This window comes from Crocodylus siamensis, chromosome 2 (genome assembly GCF_052110815.1).
Source record: "Crocodylus siamensis isolate JL-2025a chromosome 2, ASM5211081v1, whole genome shotgun sequence".
In the NCBI taxonomy this organism is placed as follows: domain Eukaryota; kingdom Metazoa; phylum Chordata; order Crocodylia; family Crocodylidae; genus Crocodylus; species Crocodylus siamensis.
In genome coordinates, this window is record NC_143396.1 from 93965073 (window position 1) to 93988231 (window position 23159).

Consider the following 23159-nt stretch of genomic DNA (forward strand, 5'->3'; position numbering starts at 1 on the left):
ACAAACTACCAACTGCAGCTATTTTAAACTGCGTTCTCCACAATCAAAATAGCTGATGCTCTGAAAAAATTAAAAACGCTGGATCTACAGGATTTTATTTGCACCTGAGTTTAAAAGGGCAAAAGGATGAGGGGAAAGGGCATAAGTGGAGCAGGCTGAAATACTGAAAACTCAAGTCATAAGGCAAAAGATATTTTAAAGCAAGTGCGTGTCAAGTTACAAAATGTTAGCTCCTGTAAAGAAAAAGGTTAAAGCTAGTAATATACTTTCAAAGTACAATGAAATATTACTATCCCTTTAGAAGCCTCTGTCTCTTTCCTTCACTTGTTCTCTTTTCTATTGTAAGTCTCAATAAACTCAGTGGTGATGAGGATACAAATTTATAAGTGCTCCTAGCTTTAAAAATAAAGGTAAAACATTTGCTGCCTATTATGCTATATGCTGAATATATCACTATAGCGTACTGTAAGGTGTGATAAAAAAAGAACAAGTTTGGTGAGAAAGCAGAAGTTACAGACCCTCAGTAATAGGAATACTGTATAGCTGAGAACTATATTTTTAAGTGTCCATGTTTATAACAACAATTCAAAATTTTAAAAATGTATCTTTTTATTAAAAGAACGTATTTTTAAAAAATCTCTTCAGGTTTTCAAAATATTACCTTACTTGATATATTTTATTCTCCTCCCTGCCCACCCCCCATTTCATCTCATTTGGGCAACAACCAGAATGGCCAATTTAGTCTCTTATCAGCTTCACTTATTGAATTGTTAACATGCTGCTAGGTGCTGTACAAACAAGAAATAAGTCACATGCCTTGCTCTTCAAAGAGTGCAAAGTCCAAACATGCGAGAAACAAGGCATACAATGATCAATTAATTGAATACTGCAGGTTAACACCATTTTTGCCTCAATTATTTAAAAACCTGAAATGTTTTGCTGGCTATACAGTAAGGTTCTAAGCTTTCTGGAAGTAATACATTTTTAGAAGGAACATAAGGACTAAGTTCTGGTTCTCAAATTGCTCTAATGCTAGCGTGTTCGGATTTTCAAAACTGCAGTTACTTACATTAAAGTAATTTCTTCATTATTTTTATTAAAGCTCTCCCCATTTTTTTTCACTATAAATATGCTGCCTAGCAAAAGCAATCATCATCCTTTTGAAGTCCTATGTGCATTTCATTCTTTAACTTTCTACTGAATGTGTGTTCTTTTTTACTTGTTCACAAAAAAGTGACAACATTCTTAATTGTTGTTACTCAAATTTCTGCTTAGTTTTGGCATAACTGTCAAGTTTTGAAGTCCTCTGTTCTATGTCATGTGTGATGTTTTGTGCATGCTGTTACTTAAATTATCAAGAACTACTTTTATTATTAGCAACTGATTTCCACAAAACCATGAACTCAAACTACCTTCTAGCTGTTCTTTCAGGAGTTGATCCAACTCAGGAAATAGGAGAGAAAGACCCTTGCTTGCCCATTCAGCAGGTGTCACAGAAACCTTAGTAGCCATAAGATGAAAATGCCTGCATGTTTTCTGAAGCCAGACTCAGTGCATGACATCTCATACAAGGTAAAAGAATGTGGATAGACTGTCAAATGGGAGACACGTGGCAGCCCTTTTTCCAGCTGGAGAGGTTGATCATTTTGACTCTTCAGATATTGACAATCTAATACCCTGATTCGTGTGTGTGTGTGTGTACACATCTGTGCCTGAGTGCATGTAACACGTAGCATATTCTTCTGTTCAAGCAAACCCCCAAAATATATTCCTAAACAGGCTGTAACACCCTCTAAGGTTAAAATAATTCCATGCATGATATCTGACTGCTCAATGACACAAGTCCACTCATTTCTCTTACTTGTTGCATGAAAAGAAACCCGGAGCAGTTCCACAACTGCAGGATTATGCACAGTCTATTTTTAATCTATGAGACCATAATAATTGAGATGCATTTCAGCATATTTACCCTTATGTTATCATCTGTTTCCATAGCAGCCTGAAGTTTTCCATTCACACTGAATACACAGAAAAGGCCATTTTCATAGTATACGACACAGTGGCCTTCTCTTGAAGCCTGTATAAGTTTCGGTCTCAAGGAATTTTCAGGACCTTCTAATGTCCTCAATAGGTCTCCATTCATAGAATGTATGAGACATGGTCCTTCTGTTAAAAAAGAATGAAAACTAGTGGTTACTTTCATATCAAATTAAACCGAAGACATGAAAGAACAATTAGTAAGCAATGGCTTTTACTATCTTCTTAAGAACTTAAGGGTATTACCATGATATATTAGATGCCAATAAATTGAAACAAAATCTCCTGCAAAGCCTGGAGTTACAGAAAAGTAATAAAGGGATCACCTATGATTAGTGTCTCTTGAGGTTAGATTTTTAAAGATGCACACATGTGCAGGTATCCAATTGCAACATTTTGTAAAAAATCCTGATATGCATTCACAGATCAAATGTCCACATAAACTTCTGTGCTTAATTGTATAGCCATGTATTTGTGTACTTACTTGTGTATATGTATTTAATTGATAACAAATACAGACAAACACTTGACTTTTATCGTGTCAAGTATTTACATGCACAAATTAAGTGTTTGAACTTTTGAAAGCCCAGCTGAAAATACTGTCCATAATCTAAGGACAGATGAATAGTTAAAGGTTAGTCAGGGGCAATTTATTATAAGTCAACATGATTTACTACAGGCAGCATGGTAGCAAGCAAGTTTCTACGAAGGACTTAAAGATGTCAGAGCTGGGATTTCATAGATGAGCTCAGTGAGAATGAACACAATTACTACAAATTTTAGTTGAATATGCAAATATATCTTCGATCAAAACACCAAAACTCCTTATCTCCTAAGACAATCATTGCTGTACCTCCTGGGAAGTTATCCATAATAAAAATAAACCCCACATAATTACACTGCATTCTTGAGAATCTCTGCAGACAGGCCAGGAATTCAATACAGTGAGCTATTTTGTTAAAACTATATATAAACAAACAAAAATAAAAAAGTAACAGGGGAAATCTGCAAAGTTGTTGACCATTGTGTATTTTTATAAATACTAAACTGGCCTCTAGTTTTAGAAAATTTAGGGATTTCTTTAAGCACAATTCTAATGTGTTTAAAAAAGCCTGCATCAATTAAAATAACCACATTGTTTAACATGAAGTGGATGTACCTAGAATTATCTCCATCTACCTAGACTGCATTTATTTTCTCAATTAAAGCAAAACTTCAGGAATAAGATGGAAAGTAAAATTTTTGAAAAGATAACATCAAACTTTACCTTTTGAACCACTTATTACCAAGCCAAGTTCAGCACAAACTGTAGCACAAGTGATCTCATAGTCGTGTCCTGTCAAGATGGCTCGGGGAGTGGCAAAATCACCTTCAGTGAAAACAAGAATGAAAAGCATCTTTGGTTATGATTAGTCTCTTGAATCAACATTTTCAGTAAGTAAATGAAACATTTCATTTTCCCCTGCTTCTTGATTAAACATTTTCCAGAGCATTTCTGTATTAGATTAGAGGATTACAAGTTTCATGCTCCTGATTCAAAATACACTCACAAAGCAACAACTTTCAGAAGTTCAGTTTGCTCACTTATTAATGATGATAATATATAATCCAACAGTATATAACTCAGACACCAACTAGTTTGAGCGCATAGTTCTCCCTCTGTCTTATCTGAGAAAGATTAGCAGGTCAATCAGGCTAGGGACAGAAATTACACAAAAACTGGTGTAAGTGATTGGAAACTGGTTCAATTCTGTAACACAACAGAAGTTCAGTGCACATAAACTGCTTTCAAAAGAACCAAAACCGGTTTAAGGTAAACCTGGATGGATGTAATATCAGACTTACCTGATTTAGGTTAAATTGGTGTACTGAACTTCTGTCCCAGACCTCCTCAAGTTAACTCACAGTCCCCCAGCATCCCAGGATGCTTTGCACCTCCCCTGCAACACCCACCTTGCAGGGTGGGCAGACTAGCTTTGGCCCAAGCTGTCTGATGCAGCCAAGCAGGGAGGCATACTCGACCACCCTCTGGCTTTTGGCCTGGTCCACTACAGGCATGTGGCTACATTTCCAGAATCAAAAGTGAATGTCTGTTCACTTACTTATTTGTTCAATCTAGTTTACAGCTTAGAGTAACCTGCAAAGATTAAATTGATTCAGCCTCAGGCTTTTGATTCTTTGTACTTAGCCCTGTTTTATAAAAAAAGTGCAGATACCGTTATAGTAAACAACAACAAAGGGAGGAAATTACTATGTCAGGACAAAGGAAGGCATCCACTGATTGGTTTCGTTTTAATCAATACCTGGACCATCAACTATGAGGCTTAAATAAGCTCCTCATAAGAAACAGTGCAAAATTTAGCTGGGATGTAAGTACATACTCAACTGAAAAACCTAAAACAAATGAGTGTTGGCTCTATGAGGCAGTTAGCCATATGCTTTCCTGAGTCTTTAGAGTCCAGTACCTAGAATGTTGTAAACAGAGGAAAACTGGAGACCAGACATGTTTTTATGAACTGCTGAACAGGTTAGACATATATTTTCTCAAGACAAATATGAGCATCGGTTTTATTCTCAAACCCAGACATAGAAAATGTGAGACTATGCTATGAAGCTCCTTAAAATGCTTCATACCTTATCTCAGGGCTTTTCACTCCCTTAGTTCTCCCAGAATGCCAGCATACCATAGAAAACACAATGTTGTTTTTGCAATTGCTGTCTAATTATTTCAATTGGAAGCCTTTTATGAATCATTAAAATCATTAAAGTTCTAAGGAATGCATCTTTGGTGAGGTTATCAACTTTCCCCTTTTTTGCAGCAGGAAATGCTTTCACTCCAAACTAAATGACATGGCTGCTTCTGTGGGATGCCATGAAAAATGGTGATAAAATCAAATGTTGTTATTTTTCTTTTTTAAAATAGAGAGTGGATTTCCAATGAGACTGAAAGAAATAGTGCCAAGTGATTCCAGTAACGGAAAAGCATCTCATTTGTTATTCAATTGCCATATTTCAAGGTAGACTTAGGTTTGAAATTTTTAAAACTGAAATAGAATTAGCACAGTCTGATTAACAAGTCTATCTGGGTCTTGTACCATGCTCACCAAAGTAGTATCAGGTGTCTCATTAGAAAGTATGCAGACTTCTAAACTAGCAAAGTACCCAGACCCTTTCCATGTACAACAAGAGTTTCTAATGCATAGGAAATGCAGGATTAATCTGTGTAAATTAGAAACATATTATTTACTCTCGATCTATGCTTTAACTCTGACCATTTACAATAATTCCCAGACTATGTAGCTGTTGCATACAAACAGTCTTTTAAAAAAGGTCATACTCATAATCTATGATCCAGTATTAAACTGGGGATTATAACCTTTCAAAATATGATTTTTTTCCGCATTAGTGCTGCAATACAAATTTAATTTTATTATAAAAAACAAATTTGAAAATTAAAGTCAATTTTTTTGTAATAAATCAGGAAAATATCCGTGTTTTTTTTTTAAAAAAACTACTAAAATAATATCCAGCAGCAACTCAGTAAATGGTCCCTAATCTCTAAATAAAGAACCAATAAATGATATAGCTTTTGTTTCATATGAAGTTTGGCAAAATGCACTCAAATCCAGGAAGTATGGCAGACAGTTCAGAAGAAAAAAAGAAAAACAAATTAAAAGCATAAGGTTAGACTTATGATCATTAGGTACTTCTCAGGTGACTGATTTCACAAACACTCACTAGACATTTAGAGAAATTTTGCTCTGTTGAACTTTCCTCACCTAAATGCAGAACAGGCAACTTTGAAAGCGAGTAAAACAACACTGTGGGGACAAACCATGAAGTTGCACAATTTGATTGCAAACAATTTTATATATTATAATAGTCACTTCAAAATCTACTGCAGCAGACTTATTACTCGGTATTAAGTTCTATATTTTTAATTCAGTGTTTTCTCTGATGTTCTCCACACCATACAGTATGAGGCAGCTCCGTGCTTTAAATGTTGTTTTGTTCTGTTTTAATTGAGATGCTAATGTTAGCAAGTCTGGTTTTATTATTTAGCTTGGTGTTCAGAATTTGTATTCAACATAAAACTACATAAATCAGTGAGGAATTAGTCCACCTAACATATTCATTACATATTTTAATAAAACAGAATAGTTTAAAACCTGAAATCATGAGAATGAAATGTACACCACTGACTTGAAGTTAATTAGTATAAGATGACTGAGTTTAACACGACATTTAAGAAATTACTTTAAATGCAGTTATTAGGAGATAGAGGCAAAGCCGCAAGTGCACAAGATGCTTACGTTAAGCACTTATTTAAGTCGTTGGGTTGCTGTTCTTAAGGATTCAATTTATTTAAGGCATGTCCTCAGTAGTCTGCAACATATTCTCAAGACAGAAGGCCTTTCCTCCAGCAGAACATGGATTGAGATTACCTGTTTTCCAGTATATACTATAAGATTTCTGTTTATTTCAAAGTTCAGATGCACCATATGAACTAAACTATAAATTCATGGTTAGCTAGAATATATGCAACCTCAAATAAATTCAGTCATCTATTATTAACTTTTCTTAGCATTCATTTCTTCAATGAAAAAAATAGATAACGGCAATATGAAAAGCAGCTCCTAAAGAAGTCTAAATGTATGCTACTTCTCTGAGTGAAGAGTCTAAAGTAAATACTGTAACACGTGAGCCCCATGAAAAGTCAGGCTGGGTCTTTTGATGAGAATGTTAAGTATTTAGGGGCTTGCAAAGCTCTGATTTTCCAAATAATAGGGTCAGCTTAAAAGCAGAGTATAGACCAGAACAGATTTCTTTAAAAGCTTTTAAACTTGCTGCTTCAGAAGATTGTCATGGTTTTCAATAAAGCAAAGAGAAAATTTTATTTTGTCACTGGTTTAAGGGGCACCACTTCAAACTTTTCTAAATTGTTTTAGGGGAACCAGCTTCTAGACCCCTTTGAAAAGCTGGGGAAGTAACTTCAAAGGAAAGAGAGTCTTTGTCCCTTAAGCAGGTTTACGACCACTGATGCAAACCCTAACTAAGGACTGAAAAGAATATCCAGTGCATCTTTATGGCGATTCTTAAGGAAGATGAACAAGTCAAATGAGATTAAAGATAGCCCAAATCCTGGCACTAACAACCAAGAAGCACAGTTTTACAGATGTGCTTTTCTCAGCATAATATATAATATGGTAATATCCTTAAACTATGCCACTCCTGGATAGCTACTTAAAATCAGTAAGTATAAGAATCTTGTTGCCTTATACACATTGTAACAAAATTAGCCGAAAATATAGTTCTTAGGATTTACTACATAGAGAAGCTTTTCCCCCCTACTATTAGGCAAGATGTTTTACCTTTACAGTAACCATTCCACTTATTTCAAAGACCTCTTTAGAATGACGATAAACACTTGCTGCAAAACTGTTTTCCCATAGAAATTTACATAAAATATCAGTCATGCTTAAGTGACTAAGACACATTTTAAATCATAAACTCAAACTTAGAAGATAAAAGAGAAGCCTATGATATTATGTGTGCAGCAGTATTTCACTGAAAAAAGCTAGATGCTTGGAAACTGCATTTAAAAAGGAACAGTGGGGTTATAACAAAGTCAAAACTTTCTTCCAGGTTTACAACATCCAGAAGTTACTCCTTCCTGGCTAACAAATAACTGTTTAGTGTTACTGGGATTTCCTCCTCTTAGCTTTCAAGCTTTAGTATTGTTAAAAAACAAAACAAAATCATGACAACTTTAAGCCAGTAGTGAACTCCTTATACAACTGTTTTTACGTTACAGTGATTAACTTAAAAGAGAGCAAACAGTAATTTTTTTTAACAGATCTAAACAGGACTGAATATACAACTTAAAACTGCCATCTTGCTATAATGCAAGATACCCTTTTCTAAAACTAGTTCTTGACGCAAAAACATTCAGCAATGTGTCTGCTTCTTTTATACGTTATACTGAGAAGGCAGTTAATTATGATAAGTCACTGACAGCTCAACGGTAATTCTCAAGTTATCATTCCATGATTATAGAGGCTGTAGAGTCCTTTTTAGTGCAAATTAATTATACAATTTTATGTCTTAATATAAAATTCTAATCAAATGAAACATCAATTAACCCATCTTTTTGCCTACCGCTTGCTAAAAATTGACAGAGTATTTTTTCACAATAAGTTAAAACAAACAAAATCGTGCATATTAATAGTATTTAAGAAAAACAACTTTCTAACAATTTCCCTTTAAAATAACTGTATTTAATGCAAAGTCTAAAATAAGATCACATAATTAAGATTCAGATAATAAAATCTAAAAACTATGAATCAAAATAATGTCATCAACAGAAATAAGCAAATCAACAAGATCTCAAATATTCTAATCTGCCATTAGATTTCCATGTTGGTTTTATATTCAGAGATTTATATTTACAGAAAAGCATTTGTTAAAAGTATTTGACTGTTACAGAAATGAAACTAGCTCTTTAACATAAAATGTAACTGTTTAATAAGTGATGTCATACAGATTGTTTCAAAGTATTCCTACAATTTTAGTCTGAAGAATGATTCCTTTGTGAACATACCATTTTTATTCTTACTTTGGTTACCAGTCATATAAGAACTTGGCTTTCTTCTCTTTAGAAATATAAATTTCTAAGTCCAACATTTTACTCTCCTCATGTTGTATGCTGTCTGTTCAGACTTTTTTATAACCTGACAGAACATACAACCTTAGATCTAGAAGCCAGTTTTGCCCTGGCACATGTCTTAAACTATAGAATTTCAAAAAAAAAAAAAAAGGGGGGGGGGAGGGGACTGTCTTTTGAGCAAACTCTCATTTTCCCTGAAACAAAATCCAAAAACATAAGTCAAGAGGATGCTAGCATTATTTTCAACCTCTACATCTAAGGTAAATTGACCCATTTAACTTGTGTGGATCTACAGTTCTAATAAGCTTATTTTCATAGAATACGGGGGGGGGCGGGTAGGATATATTTCATTTTACCCCTCAGTTACCACAAGCAAATAATTGACTGGAGTCGGTACTCTAGGTAGATGACATGAGAAAATAGCAGCATACTTTTTTGGTTCATCTCCTTTCAGACTGGGTAATGAAAAACATGACTTTGAATGTATTTGATGTGTTCGTATACACTGCATCTCCAGAACACATTCACTGTCTTTAACAGGCACAATACAAAAAGGGAAATATAGCACAGCCCAGCTTTACTGGAATGTTACCTTTCAGACTTTGTATACACGAGTCTTAAATCCCTTGCCTCTCAATTCCCACCATGTGCAATGTAAAGTTTTCTTAAAACTCTTCCCCTTCAGCCATGGCTTCTTCAGCTGAAAGTCCAGGAGATTTTCTTACCTTCTCAAAAGAAAGTGAATTCCTCTCAAACCTCTTGTAGGTATCTGCCTTGCAAATATTCCGTAAGAGTGAACATCAACACCTTTTCATATGCTCTGTACACTTCTCATTAAACTATTACTTTAATATCAACTTCCATCGCAGCCATTTTTGATACCAGACCTTAGAGTGTAACTAGAAAACTTTAACACCAGATTTTTAAAAATTGGATAGCCATTCTTTGCAGTACCTTATAAATCTGCACTACCACATTCCAGTTATGCACACAATATAAAACATATCAACCCCGAAGCAATATTTCTGAGAAAATTATAGAGCAACTATTCCCACCAAAATTATAGTAATACTAAAATAGGTGTTAGCATGAATATTTTGGCAGTACATTAAACCTACAATTCTTTTACACTTAAATAAAAAATAATCTGAAAGTTTTCTTATCATGGTTTAGCTCATTTCAAATATATCAGTGTCTGATGTTTTTATTATTCTTTGCTTATTAGAATATTATGTACAAGGCATCTTCATTTTGCTACAAAGAAGAAATTGTTTTAATCTCTAGAAAGCTTTTAAAATACACTGACCCATATAAAGTGAGCAATTAGAGCAAACACAGTAGCTATTAAGTTGCTCTTATAAATATGAAATTATTTTAAAACTAATTATTTTATGTATTACATTGGATACAGGTCTTGAGACTATTCATACTGCTGTGACCCTGAATGTTATAAATATATAAGGTAAAAAAATGAGCAGGCCATAAAAAGTTTGCGTTTTTTTAAGCAAAAATAATTACTGTACAAATTTAGAGCTCTAAGTAAGTGAAGTATATTTCTGTATACATGTATGTACTATAGTGAATTTATATCCTTCAATTCCAATATTGTGGAAATGAATTCCAGAAACACTTTAAACTTGGTTTCTTAGGTAAGTTAAAACCATGGTACTGACCAAACAATTTTTTTACAGCATTAAAATCTGGTAATGAAGATACTCAAAGAATCAGTTCTAGACTATAATAATTACTACTTCTATCACTCTACTCTCATATTATATGATACAGCTTTTGAGTTGAATGGTATAATCATTTTTCTCAGCCAGCAAACAAGGTAAATAGATGTGATATATTAGTACATTGTCCCACCACTATGCATATGGTGCACATTAAGGTTGTATTCATTTACCATATGAATATAATTCCTTTTACCACATTGACTATTAGTTACAAGTTGTAAATATAGTATTGTTTTGCCTGGGACCTGAAGGCCTGCATTACATCATGGAGCACTAAATATCCTGATCCTTCTGGAGAATTTCATGTATATGGTTTTAGTGACACTTGAAGTTGGACATTGCCAACAAAACCAGCACCAAAAACTCTTTCTACATTTTCCACTTCTGAAACAGATGATGCCTTTGTTGTGTTTGCATAGTTCTTTTAAACATTGTTGGTACTATCAAAAATATAACAGTAGCAATACTATGTTTCAGAAGGAATACTTGTCTTTCCTAGTCAGTTGGAACAATATTACAGATACCATGCTTAACATTAGAGGACATGTTTAAACGGAATTTCTAGTCTACTGTATTTATAAAGGAATAAGATGACTACTAGAATGCTTTCTGAAGCATCAAATGGATTGTAAGTTCTTTGGAAAGGAAAGTTTGTCTTCATAGCTGGAAGGCAAAAAGTAAACACTTTCTTGGTACTATATAATTATAACATTATTTGTACACTATCCCAAGTTTGAACAGAACAGGACAAGATTTATCCACCCATTACAGCTTGCCTTTTCAACTGTAAGATATTTTAGGATAGGGGACTATTATTTACTCTGTATTTGCACAATGGGTCCAGCTTGCTTGAAACCATCATTTGAAAAGAGTAAGATCAACGCCCCGCCCCCCGCCCCATTATTTTTAAGGGTGTTGAGTGTAAGGCCCTGTTATAGATATCAACATTATACCAACAGAATGACATATTTTTGCACAGTTTGGCTTCTGTGACACACTGAAGATATCTGTGGATATCTGTCTGTGAAGCTCCAACTATGATATCAGAGCATATATCTCTGATGGCTGCTTCTAGGTAACCTACTAATGCAATATCAGATTGAAAATGTTAAACATTAAAAAATATTTAAAGTGGTTACCATCCTTTAATGACTTCTGGAAAAGGTAACAATTTATATCTTTACATTACAACATCAGAAGTTTCATAAGCATTTTTGCATACTTTGTAAAAAATTATGTTTCTTTTCTAAGAAACATAATTTGCATTCAATATCTTACAAGAGCAGAAGCATGTAACACTGAACTTACTAAAGTTCTAGTAGAAACAGAAAAAATATTCATCTTTTTATAATGATATTTATTTCTGTTTCAACCTCTACATCAACGTTAAATTGCATTTACACTTTCACATTATGTATTTTAAAAAGGGGACAGATTATACTACAAAAAAATCCATAACAATGTCAGACTAAATACGTTAAAGAACACATATAAGTTTTTTAAAATATGCTACTCATATTTTGTTGATCATCTGTCCCCGGCATCATCTTTCAAATCATGGCCAGCAGATGGTGCTAAAGGATTCTCGTACAGATACAGTAAAATACTCTACTCAGCCATTTTTAAGAGACAAAGAGTATTTATTAACATCTGCATTGAAGCACTCCCAAAATAATACTGGTTTATTTACATCTTTTTTTAAGAAAACAGAACAATATGTAGGGTGGGCATGGGCTAAAAATAAAGGAGTGATTGCAGGGATGCAAAGTACATATACGCTATTCACATACAGACTGTTTTTAATTTTCAGCATGATACACTACGTATTTCATAGGAACTCTACACTTTCTTAGTGAAAGGACTACACTGTACGTCATCAATGTAGTTAACTGCAGTCATCCTAACATAATTTTAAATATTCAGAAAATCTGAAAATTAGAATCTTCAGTTCTCTTGGAATATCTCATTAGGCAGATATAACAAAATAATAACTGGATTTACAACTATTACTTAAGTGATTGATGATTTATTAGTGCCTAGATATCATGATGACTGGCACTATCAAAAGCATGATCAACACTATTCTTGAAAGACTACAAGACTACGCTATGCAAAACTGTTTTTAGGGAAGAAAAAACAAAACTGTTTTGCACATTACTTTTTAAAAAAAAATCTCTACTAGCAAAATTATAACAGCAAGTCCCAAATATTTATGCTAGAAAATAAACATAAAATAGAAACAGCATCTTTTTTCTATGAAGCAGGTGTCAGAGTTCTTAAACTACTTAGTAAGTGATAATTTTTACACATTATGAATAGCTCCAAGGATTGCAAAGTGTAGGCAGCCCAGGTTTAAAGGAAGGAAATAGGGGTTATACTCCAGAAATATGACCTGCCCCTAATCAATGGAACTACCTATGATCTGTAAAGTTAAGTGTGTGTGTAAATCTCTGTACAATTGATGCCTACGAAATGAAGATGTCTGGCTACAAAGAAATCACTACTAAAACACTATCTTTTAAACACACAACAGCGGGATACTAATCTGGTGACAGTTCTAGAGTTTAATTATTGGGGGGGAACAAAACAAAAAATGTAATACATACAATAAAAAACTTTTTGTAAATGTTTAAAAGAATTTTAATATTCAGATTTGTGTGCAATAAAAATAGATTAAATAAGAACATTTTGTACCTTTCTCTGTCCAGTAATTTAATTAAAAACAAATATATTAGAGCAGGGGTGGGCAAAATGCAGCTCATGGGCCAGGTGCGGCCCACCGGGCCATTCTATCCAGCCCGTGGGGCCCCTAAAAAATTTAGAAAATGAATATTTATCTGCCCCTGGCTGTCTGTCATGTGGCCCTCAAAGGCTAGCCAAAACTCAATAAGTGGCCCTCCACCCGAAATAATTGCCTGCCCCTGTATCAGAGCCTCTGAAAGCTTGAATATTTAGAAAAATTTATTCTGAATAGAGTGCCTAATTATGTCTGTAGATTAGCAGTAGTAATGCCATTTAAATAACCTCACTGAAAACAGTTTATTCAGTTCACACCTTAGCATATTGAGATCAATAGTTAACCTGAAATACAATGCAGAAAAACTTACTTTCTGAAGGAACCTATATTACGATGCAAAACTAAATAATGAATGCAGTACTGTGCAAATGATCTTCACATTACATTTGTGATGCACACAGAAAGTAACTTTTTGTATTTTTATGTTATAACTTCAGCATTGATATAATTTGAGTTACTCGCGTGTGGATGATGAAAGCTAATAATTCATCAGATATCACATGCTAGTTTTAGTAGGAGGAATACAGCTGCCAGCTCCATATATTTCATTATTACTAGATGATTTTGTAAGAAAAACGTTATTTTATTTTACTAAAGCAAATTAAATTTCCAAAGTAGCTTCCAAAGCTTTCATGTCCTTCAAAATGGAAAAGCTTCAAAGTAATGATAAATAAATCTGTAGAAAATCTAGAGCAAAAGTTTTCTCCATCTACCAGCATACTGCACCAGATGATCAAAAAGCCCTGTACAGTGAGGAAAACTCTACAAGCATACATTATTTTATGAGCACGGCATAAGATAATAAAATGCATGCATGTACTATACCTAGCTCAAACATACTGCATCACAGGCAGGATGATTACAGTGCAAAAAATTGCAGCACAGCAAATATGAAATTAATTCGTTTGGGCTAGGGGCAGACATTACACATACACTGGTTTAAGCAATCAGAAACTAGTTTAAACCTGTAACAGAAGTTCAGTGCATATAAACCAGTTTGAAAATGGCTGAAACAGGTTTGAGATAAACCTGACTGAATGTAGCATCAGACTTACCTGATTTTGCTCAAACTAGTTTATGCAATATCTGTCCCGGACCCCTTGCAGGTTTAAGTTAAAGGAGATTCTCCCAGCATCCCGGTATGCTCTCTGGGCTGAGCAGGGCTCGCCCCTCCCCACTGCTCCTTGGCTGGAGCTCGGCAAAGAATGCAGGCATCTAACTGGCTTTCCCCCTACTCCCCTCTCCCTTGCCTCCCCATTTCCTCTGCCTTACACAGACACCTCTCAGCATTAGCTAGGAGACCACATGCTGGCTACAGTCTGTGCTATGGCAAACAGGACAAAGGCAGAATCAACAGGGAGCTGGTAATGTCCTTCTGTTGTTTTCTTAATGGGGTAATAAACACTGGGTTAGGGGTGATAGGCACTGTTGTTATCCATTCCCTGCTGGGTTTGGGGGGGGGAGGGAGGAGGGGACACACACCCCTCCTTAATCAGAGCATTCTGCCGGAGCCTGGTAATGCCCTCCTAAGCTCAGAACTGTAGAAGGGAAGGGGGGGCTGCTCTAGCACCCCCTCGTTTCTAGCCTGAGCCACTGCAGGCATGTACCTGCATTTTTTCAGTCCAGAGGGGATGTCTACAAACTGGTTGAGTCTAGCCAGGTTAGACTCACCTGCAAAGATTGAATCAATTCAGGCTTTGGCTTTTTCAACATCTGTCCCTAGCCTTGAAGAATGAGGGGAAGGAATTTAAAGGCAATGATTGTAAAGATAACATGCAACTGGGCAATATATGACATCTCCCAACTCTAATGGCTGCCACTCCTGCTTAGAGAATTGGACCTTTTGCTACTGCAACACACTGTTAGCATGTATGTAAATCCTGCCATACCTTCTCTTGATATACCCTGATTGCCACTCCTTGAGCTAACTAGTGTTTGCACAGAAACCCCTTGTGCCTTGGAGTTCACAGGCCTCTTTGCATCAACACTCTGCACAGTATCAGTCTGTACAACCCTGATTTATGAGGCTTATGACTTAAATCCTTACACAGCTTGCACAGATACTATTTAATTTGAAGGAAACACTTTAAATGAACAAAAGTTAGTCTCACATAAAGAGGCTGTCATTTCCTCTCCTTACCACCATTAAGTGATTCCTGTTGTTGTCACTATATGCTAAATTACTTACAAGGATGTCACAATATGGAAAGTCTTGAGATGGTTACTTCAGATTAGTTGCTCAATTCTTAGTTATTTTTACAGGTGGTCAGAAATTTTCTAACAAAATATTTGTGTCAGAAAATCCCAAATTTCCATTTTTGCAAACTTCTGCCATTTCAACACATTTTATTTAGGGGAAAAAAGACAAATCTTTTACATAAGGTGAAAAAAATTCCTTTTTTGAACTTTTTGGAATTGAAAGTTTTCATGTCAAAATGATTATTTTTTATTTTAATTCTTTTAAAAAGGTCAAAATTGAAACAAAATAATGTGATTGATTTGAAACAATTGCTTTAAAAACTGTTTCATAGGAAATATCAGAAATCTGGGCTTTTCTCTCACTCTGGAATAGGGAAAATTAAAGACAGTGTTTGAATGAAGGTATGGAGGGACGAGCCCAAGGCAACCCCCACTGATGTGCTTCAGGGTTTGGAGCACCACTGTAATGGGATTGAGAAGACTTGGAATTGGAGCAGAATTCCCTTCAGCATTAGGAAAATCTGACTATGGGATTCACTGATCAAAGACCAGTCCTGTTGGCTACATGGGGAATGATGGAAACCATCAGAGGTATACACTTAGAATGTTCTATTTTAACAATGAAAGTGAGTTGAGCTCTAGGCAAAACCTGGTCTTCATGTGTGTCCCAGATTTCTGAACATTCCTGTATACAGCAACTTTATTATGACATGAAATGTTAAAGAAAAATAAATAAATTTGCCCTATTAATAATATTTTAGTTAAAAGCAAATGGAACTACAGAAACAAACCTTAAAGGACTATGTATATAAAAGTAAGTTTAAATAATATTTATTTTGGTAACATGTTTTCTCAATAACAAAAGATGAAGAATTTTCCCATACAGTAGTTCAGCAACAGCCTGGTTGGCTAGTCATTGATGGAAACTTTTTCTGTATAAATACGTTGATAAAAATTATCGAATGAAACATTTATTTATTTATTAATTGTACCACAACCAAGATGGCTTGTCAGCTTGGGTTAAGTATTATTTTAAAATATTAATAGGGACAGTCAAAGACCAAGAGTTTACAATACTTCCTGAAATAATAAAACAAAATCAAGTGACTTAAGTAAACCATCACTGATGAAGTAGCTGCTGTCTGGAGAAAATGGGCAGGGAAAGAGTGGTCATACTGGTCTGTTGACTAGTGTTTGGAGAAGGTACGGGACTGTTGGAAGGAAGGGGACAGGTGTTGTTGTTTTAAATGATTTCTGATTAAACTTCCCTAGTACTGCAGTTTCTCAAGAGTGACCATTAGTATCCTTATATGCAGAGGTGTTCCTAATACAATAATCATAAACAAATAAATTACTATGAAAACCAGAAAAGAAATACCAACACCTCAGGGGAAACGTGAAATAATTGATGCACTGTTAAAATCAGGCAAAAAATCTGTTTTAAGGTAATAAATTTGAGGCTGTTAATACATAAGTCCAAATGTATACATTGATTAAATACCTGTAGTCCCAACCTACATGTGCATATGTGAGTGGAACTCGCTGACTTAAGTGTGCTCCATAGGACTGGAGCATAGAAGTCTGCTTCTGCTGAATCACTTGCCAGATCAAGGCTATAAATCTCTAACATGAAAACCAGACAATTATACTGCTATTATTCTTTTCCTAGAGTATCCTGGCTGGAGCTGACAAAATCAGAACTGGGCAGAACATTACTTTTGGTATTCCTTTCCAGAATGTTTTGACTAGACACTACACAGAGCTGAAGAAAATGTAGACCACTGCTCTTTGGGGCAAGTGTTCAGACATCTCACAATAGGATGCTTAATCCCTGACTGGAGGTTCCAGGCACTACCAAAATACAAAAACCCCACAAAAAATGAATAAATGCAAACAAAAATGTCCTGTGGCCATAATGCACACACGACAACCAAACATTTTGGTAGGGTTAGAGTATAGCTACGATGGTCCAAGAAATATGCAAGCAGCAAGGGTGGGTTTTTTTTCTTTTTCTTTGGTGATAACTTTTATTGGAGCAACTGTGTAGTTGGGGGAACTTTCAGGCTTAAAAGCCAGGTAAAGACTCCCAAAAAGCTTGAGGCAGAATCAATCTAATTTACGCAGTTTAGTGTAAGCAGCATAGTTTGGATCGGTAGCGAACGAACAGAGCACACATTCGCCCTTTGCTGGGGGGGGTGGGAAGGGACGCAAATCCCAGATTGGGTTCTACCATTTTTAAACAAGTCTGTGTGGGCCAAATTTCTGTTCTGTTATGGGCTCAGACTGGCTTTGTGTGTTCAATTTCTGTTCTGTTACAGATACAGACCAGTTTCCAATCATGTTTACCAGTAAAAGTGTAATGCCTGTACCTAGCCAAAGCACCCTTCCTCAGCCCAGACCTGATCTAATTACAGCTAATGAAGTACTCTTGTTTTAGGTTCTTAACTACCATAAGATTAGAGTAGACAAGGATTTCTGACATTTCTTTCCTTCATATATGCAAGAATAAATATTTGCAAAGAATTCACTTTCAGTTACTGTTTTAATATCTCAGTATAGTTTAACAGCACATTTAAGACTTATCAATGGTCTTAGTCCTATCTTAACAGAGGCAAGGGGTATTGTTTTAACTGCAAAACATTTTTTGTTTGGAATTTTTTTAAGGGACCAAATGAAATCTGACATCAGTTTCAGCTCCAGCTATGTCAGTGGACAAGACATCATAAGGATAAACAATCTACATTCTTTTTATACATATTTTATATTTACTATTGGCAACCGTACAGCTGACTTTTAATACTACTTTCACAGGGTAAAATTTTCCTCTTAATTATACCTGTATAAAATATAATAAGTGTTTTCACACATAATCCAGAGAAGACTATCATAAAAATATAGCTAATAATGTATGTAGATATCATAATATATGGATGTCAACATAGATTATAGCTTCTTTGGGGCTTATTCAAGCACTTTATTTAAGTTTGACACCTTATAACCTCTGCAAGAAGAAACATAGATATAAAAAGTCTTCATGGTGTACAGGTTTTGTTACAAATTTGACATATACAGAGATCACTGAATAAGGCTTGAAACATAGGAATTAACAAATTTCATTTTGTACCTGTTACACCTATCATTTCATAAAAATAAATTTTACATATAAAGTTTATTAGTTCCCTTAAAACATCTTCAAACTAGGTCAAATTTGCCCCACAAAATGAAAAGGTAAGTTTACTATAATATAGTAAGTGGATCAGTTGGGCCTCAGCAAAATTTGTCATAATTCCAAATGTAATTTTAAATAAGTTTATTTTTAAATATATTAACTTTAAATAAAACTTAGTTTAAATAAAAAGCCGATTCAAACAAAAAGAATTGAATGCTTTATCTAAAACACTGGAAAACCCCTTTGCATGAGATGAGGTAGCTACTTAACTTATGAAATCTAGTCACCAAAAGATACAAAATCTCAGCCTGCCAAGTGGTTTGTACTGTTCTCAGAGAAGCGTACAATACAGAAGTACAGTATGAAAGTAAACAGGCCTGGGTAGGTTTGGGAATGTGACAAGTGCATTCCCCAAACTAGGTCTACAGAACTGTTAAAAAATAGGCTGTACTTGTGGACCTTGTAATCATGGTTGGCAGCACCAGCAAATCTTCAGTGTTTCATAGTAGTAAATTACTAAGCATACATGTATTGAGATTCTGGCACTCTGGGGGTGCGGTGGCAGGGTGGGGGTAGGAATCACTTATTTCTCCATGCAGAGGCAGCCACAGGTGGAAACTGTTACCACCTCAGCCCCAGCACCCCAAACAGCAGCTGCAGTAGTGGTAACAGTCATGCTGGCTCCATGGGGGCTGCCATTCTCATGCCCCCTCTGAACTGGCACCCGGAGCTGATGCATTGCTTACCCCCCATTCCCTTCCCTCACCCTCCATACAAACCAAGTTATGCTATTGCTACTAAGGCTTTTTTTTATGCTTCCTACATGAGCCTAAGTTCCTAAAACAGGATTTTCTCAGGGTTTCCTATGTGTATAGGCTCCTCAGGAATATTACAAGGTTTGCACTTATCCTGAGCCAACCGACAGCAATACATGCTTATTGTGCCTGCAGACACTCTGTTCTTCTTGAACCCTAGATATTCACTTCTTGTACTTACAAAATTATGTTAACCATATCTAGGAAGATTTTCCATTGCTTTGATTCAGGTCATTTAAATTACACTATGCCTGCAGATTTAGTAATCTGCTTGAGTAATGGCTTCACAGTTTGTGGACTTTATGACCAGTGGCAAAAACGAACACACATCATTTAATCTCAGAAGATCAAGTATCGATAATAATTTCAAATTTATTCAGTCAACCTTTTCATAAATAGTTCCAGGAGTTTCTTCCTTTTTTTTTAAGTTGAACCATTACTAGTTTTTCAAAGTCAAATATAACTGAAAAAACATGTGCAATTCTTATTGAAGACATTATTCCATGACACTACAGACTGGAAGCTATCAGGTACTGTATCAAAAAACTACAGCTTATACCAGATTAAAAATATCTTTTTTATTGGGTAGGTTTTTAACCAGGGTTGTCTTAAACCCTTTTATCTTTGGAGGACACCAAGTTTTTTTACTCCTCCCCCTTCATCACATTCACTGGGAACACAAGGGATCTTGGCATGGATGTTAAGAGGACAGAAGAGAAATCAAGAGCATATGCTGCCAACTTTCCCCTTCCTCCACTCCTTCACCTCCTTACTAGCTGGCTTTCATATACCCCTTCCAACTATTTACACTCTCCTTCGGTTTTAAAAGCTTCTTGCCTCTACTAGTAGCTTCTCCATTTTCATCTCCCCTTAATTGTACTAAGGGCACATCGGTTTTTTAGGATGCTTTGGGTATGTCTTACTGATTATTCTGGTATCAGAAGAAAAATGTTTCCTGTGGGGATAAACTGGCATAAGGTCCAGTGGGTACTTTTTTTTCCTTTCTGCTTTGCTTTTCTCATACCATTCAGAAGGCACAGCCTGAGTGAAAGCAACATAGTTTCAAAATTTAGTGTCAGGAAGGTAGAACTATTAGCTCACTGTAACTTGAGCCAATGGCCCAAGGAGTGTGCCAGGAGGCAAAAAATAAAGAGGCCAAGATCCCGGAGGAATAGTTACTGGAGTCTACTGATAGACATTGTGTTTATAGGAAAGGTGGGGAACCTGAGGTTCATGAACTGAGATGAATGCCAGGAGCAGGCTGAGGCAGGTCTTCTCTGAGCTACTGGTTTGGTTATAAGCTGCAAGGCCAATAACTTGCACTGAAACCAATTAAAGCATCTGGTATGTGAAAACAGGGAGAAGGCACAAAACACAACTCCCTAGTATTAAGTTAATATATTTATGGCTTGTCACTTTCATCCATCCACTGTATACCTGACTCCTTGTTCTCACTAAGTAGTAGTTGGGCACATCTTTATTGATGACCATAGCAATATGACAGTGTGAACAGAGGATTCAGTATCTGAACATATACTTTTTTAAATAAAAAGATTGATAAAGATTTTTTTTTACTGAATGATTCATGTTAAAGTGACTGATTATAAAATGCACAAATACAATCTGAAGTAGCAAGCCCAACTGGCTTCTAGGTTTCCGAAACATTTTTCTCCTTACTTGTAACAATAAGAATGCAAAACTTCAAGCAGAAAGGGGTTTTTCCCTCAAAAAAAGTTACAAGGTGTGGGAGGCAAACATTTAGACTTTAAATGTTATGATTCGTACAACTGTATCTCTACATTGTGTGGTCAAAATAAGCTCTCCTTATACTTAATTACTGAAGGTGGGAGATTTTACCTAGGATGCACCTATGTTCCTGCTGGGACCAAAGCTGGAGGCGGTTCCTGGCAAGAGGGTCTTGCCCCTCTGCTCAGCAGACTGATCACTATATTTGGGTCAGGAAGCACTTGGTATGATTGGTATGGACTATGGGGGCTTCTGCCTTCCTCTGTAGTCTACCTGGGATCTCTTGAGCATATATTTAATAGATTTCATAGACCTTAGGGCTGGAAGAGACCTCAGGAGGTCATCAAGTCCAGCCCCCTGCCCAAAGGGCAGGAAGTCAGCTGGGGTCATAGGCTCCCAGCAAGATAAGCATCCAATTTACTCTTGAAGGTATTCAATGTAGGTGCTTGAACCACCTCTGCTGGCAAACTGTTCCAGACGTTGGGGGCTCGGACAGTAAAGAAATTTTTCCTTATGTCCAGCCTGAAACGGTCTTGCAGGAGTTTATGACCGTTCGACCTCGTCATCCCTTGGGGCGCTCTGGTGAACAGACGTTCCCCCAGATCCTGGTGGTCACCCCTGATAAACTTATAGGTGGCCATCAGATCACCCCTGAGCCTGCGCTTTTCCAGGCTAAAGAGTCCCGTGGCTCTCAGCCTATCATCGTAAGATCTGTTTTCCTGACCTCTGATCATGCACGTGGCTCTCCTCTGGACTCTCTCAAGCTTCTCCACATCCTTTTTGAATTGTGGAGCCCAAAACTGGACGCAGTACTCCAGCTGCGGCCTCACCAAGGCCAAGTACAAGGGGAGAATGACATCCCGGGAGTTGCTCGAGAAGCATCTCTGGATGCACCCCAGCATTTTGGTCGCTTTACTAGCCGCAGCATCGCATTGCAGGCTCATGTTCATCTTGTGGTCAATGATGACCCCCAAGTCTCTTTCTTCTATAGTGTTAACCAACATAGCACTGCTGAGCCTATAAGGGTGCTGCAGGTTTTTCCTCCCAAGGTGGAGAACCTTGCATTTTTCAGTGTTTAACACCATGAGGTTCTCGTCTGCCCATTTGCTGAGCTTGTCCAGGTCAGCCTGGATCACCCGCCTATCTTCTGGCGTGGATGCTTTGCCCCAAAGTTTGGCGTCATTGGCGAACTTGGCCAGTCCACTCCTGACTCCAATGTCCACATCGTTAATGAAGATGTTGAACAGTATGGGTCCCAGGACAGAGCCTTGAGGGACCTCACTGGTCAAAGGGCACACAGTTTTGTTAATAACAGGTGTTGTATCATGCCACTTGCAGGCAATTTACATATAATATAGGTTTTACTTACCATTTAGGTTGTCACCAATGTTATTGGTTTTACCATTCCAGTACCAAAGCAGCAGTGTTGCATCACGTGAGCCTGAGAGAATGTAGCAATTTCCTCCAATGTAGGATTCTGAACGGGCAAGGCAGGTAACAACATCCCAGTGCCCAAACACTACTTGTATCAGTTTACCTGAAACATATTAAAAAGGTTTTTTTGTAGGAATTATGCATTAAATCACATTGAGCAATGAGAAAACATGGCAGAATTTGTTTCTCAACGTTTACTGATGAAAGGAGCATATAATATAAACCTACTGATGGTGCATACAGATTCCTAAACAGCTAGGGTACAAGGGAGATTTTTAGTGTGCAAGTTATATGAAAAAATTAACACATCCTATTTTTCACCATTTAACTACAAAAAAAATGAAACCAACTAAGAAATTTTGTAAAAAATTAAATTTCTACCTTAGTTCCTTTTTCACATACTGTACATTAGCCACTCATTTAAAAAAGATTTCAAGAACATTTACAATACCCATAAAAGCTCAGAAGTCATACACAAAGAGCTAAGTTTTTCTTATATACAGTGCTAATTCTCAAGGCCTATATACATACATAAAAACTAATACCAAACTAAACCTAG

The 23159-nt window shown here is 36.1% G+C and overlaps 1 protein-coding gene across 6 annotated transcripts in view; it reads right to left on the minus strand.

Annotated features, from left to right (window-relative positions):
• Positions 1-23159, minus strand: part of LRBA (LPS responsive beige-like anchor protein) — a 591088-nt gene that overhangs the window by 13108 nt on the left and 554821 nt on the right. For all 6 annotated transcript variants that reach the window (XM_090036376.1, XM_090036373.1, XM_090036375.1 and 3 more), the window contains exons 53-55: positions 22536-22703; positions 3305-3406; positions 1970-2166 (exon numbers count right to left, since the gene is read on the minus strand). In XM_090036376.1, the coding sequence (XP_089892502.1) occupies positions 1970-2166; positions 3305-3406; positions 22536-22703 (467 nt within the window). The remainder of the gene's footprint in view (positions 1-1969; positions 2167-3304; positions 3407-22535; positions 22704-23159) is intronic.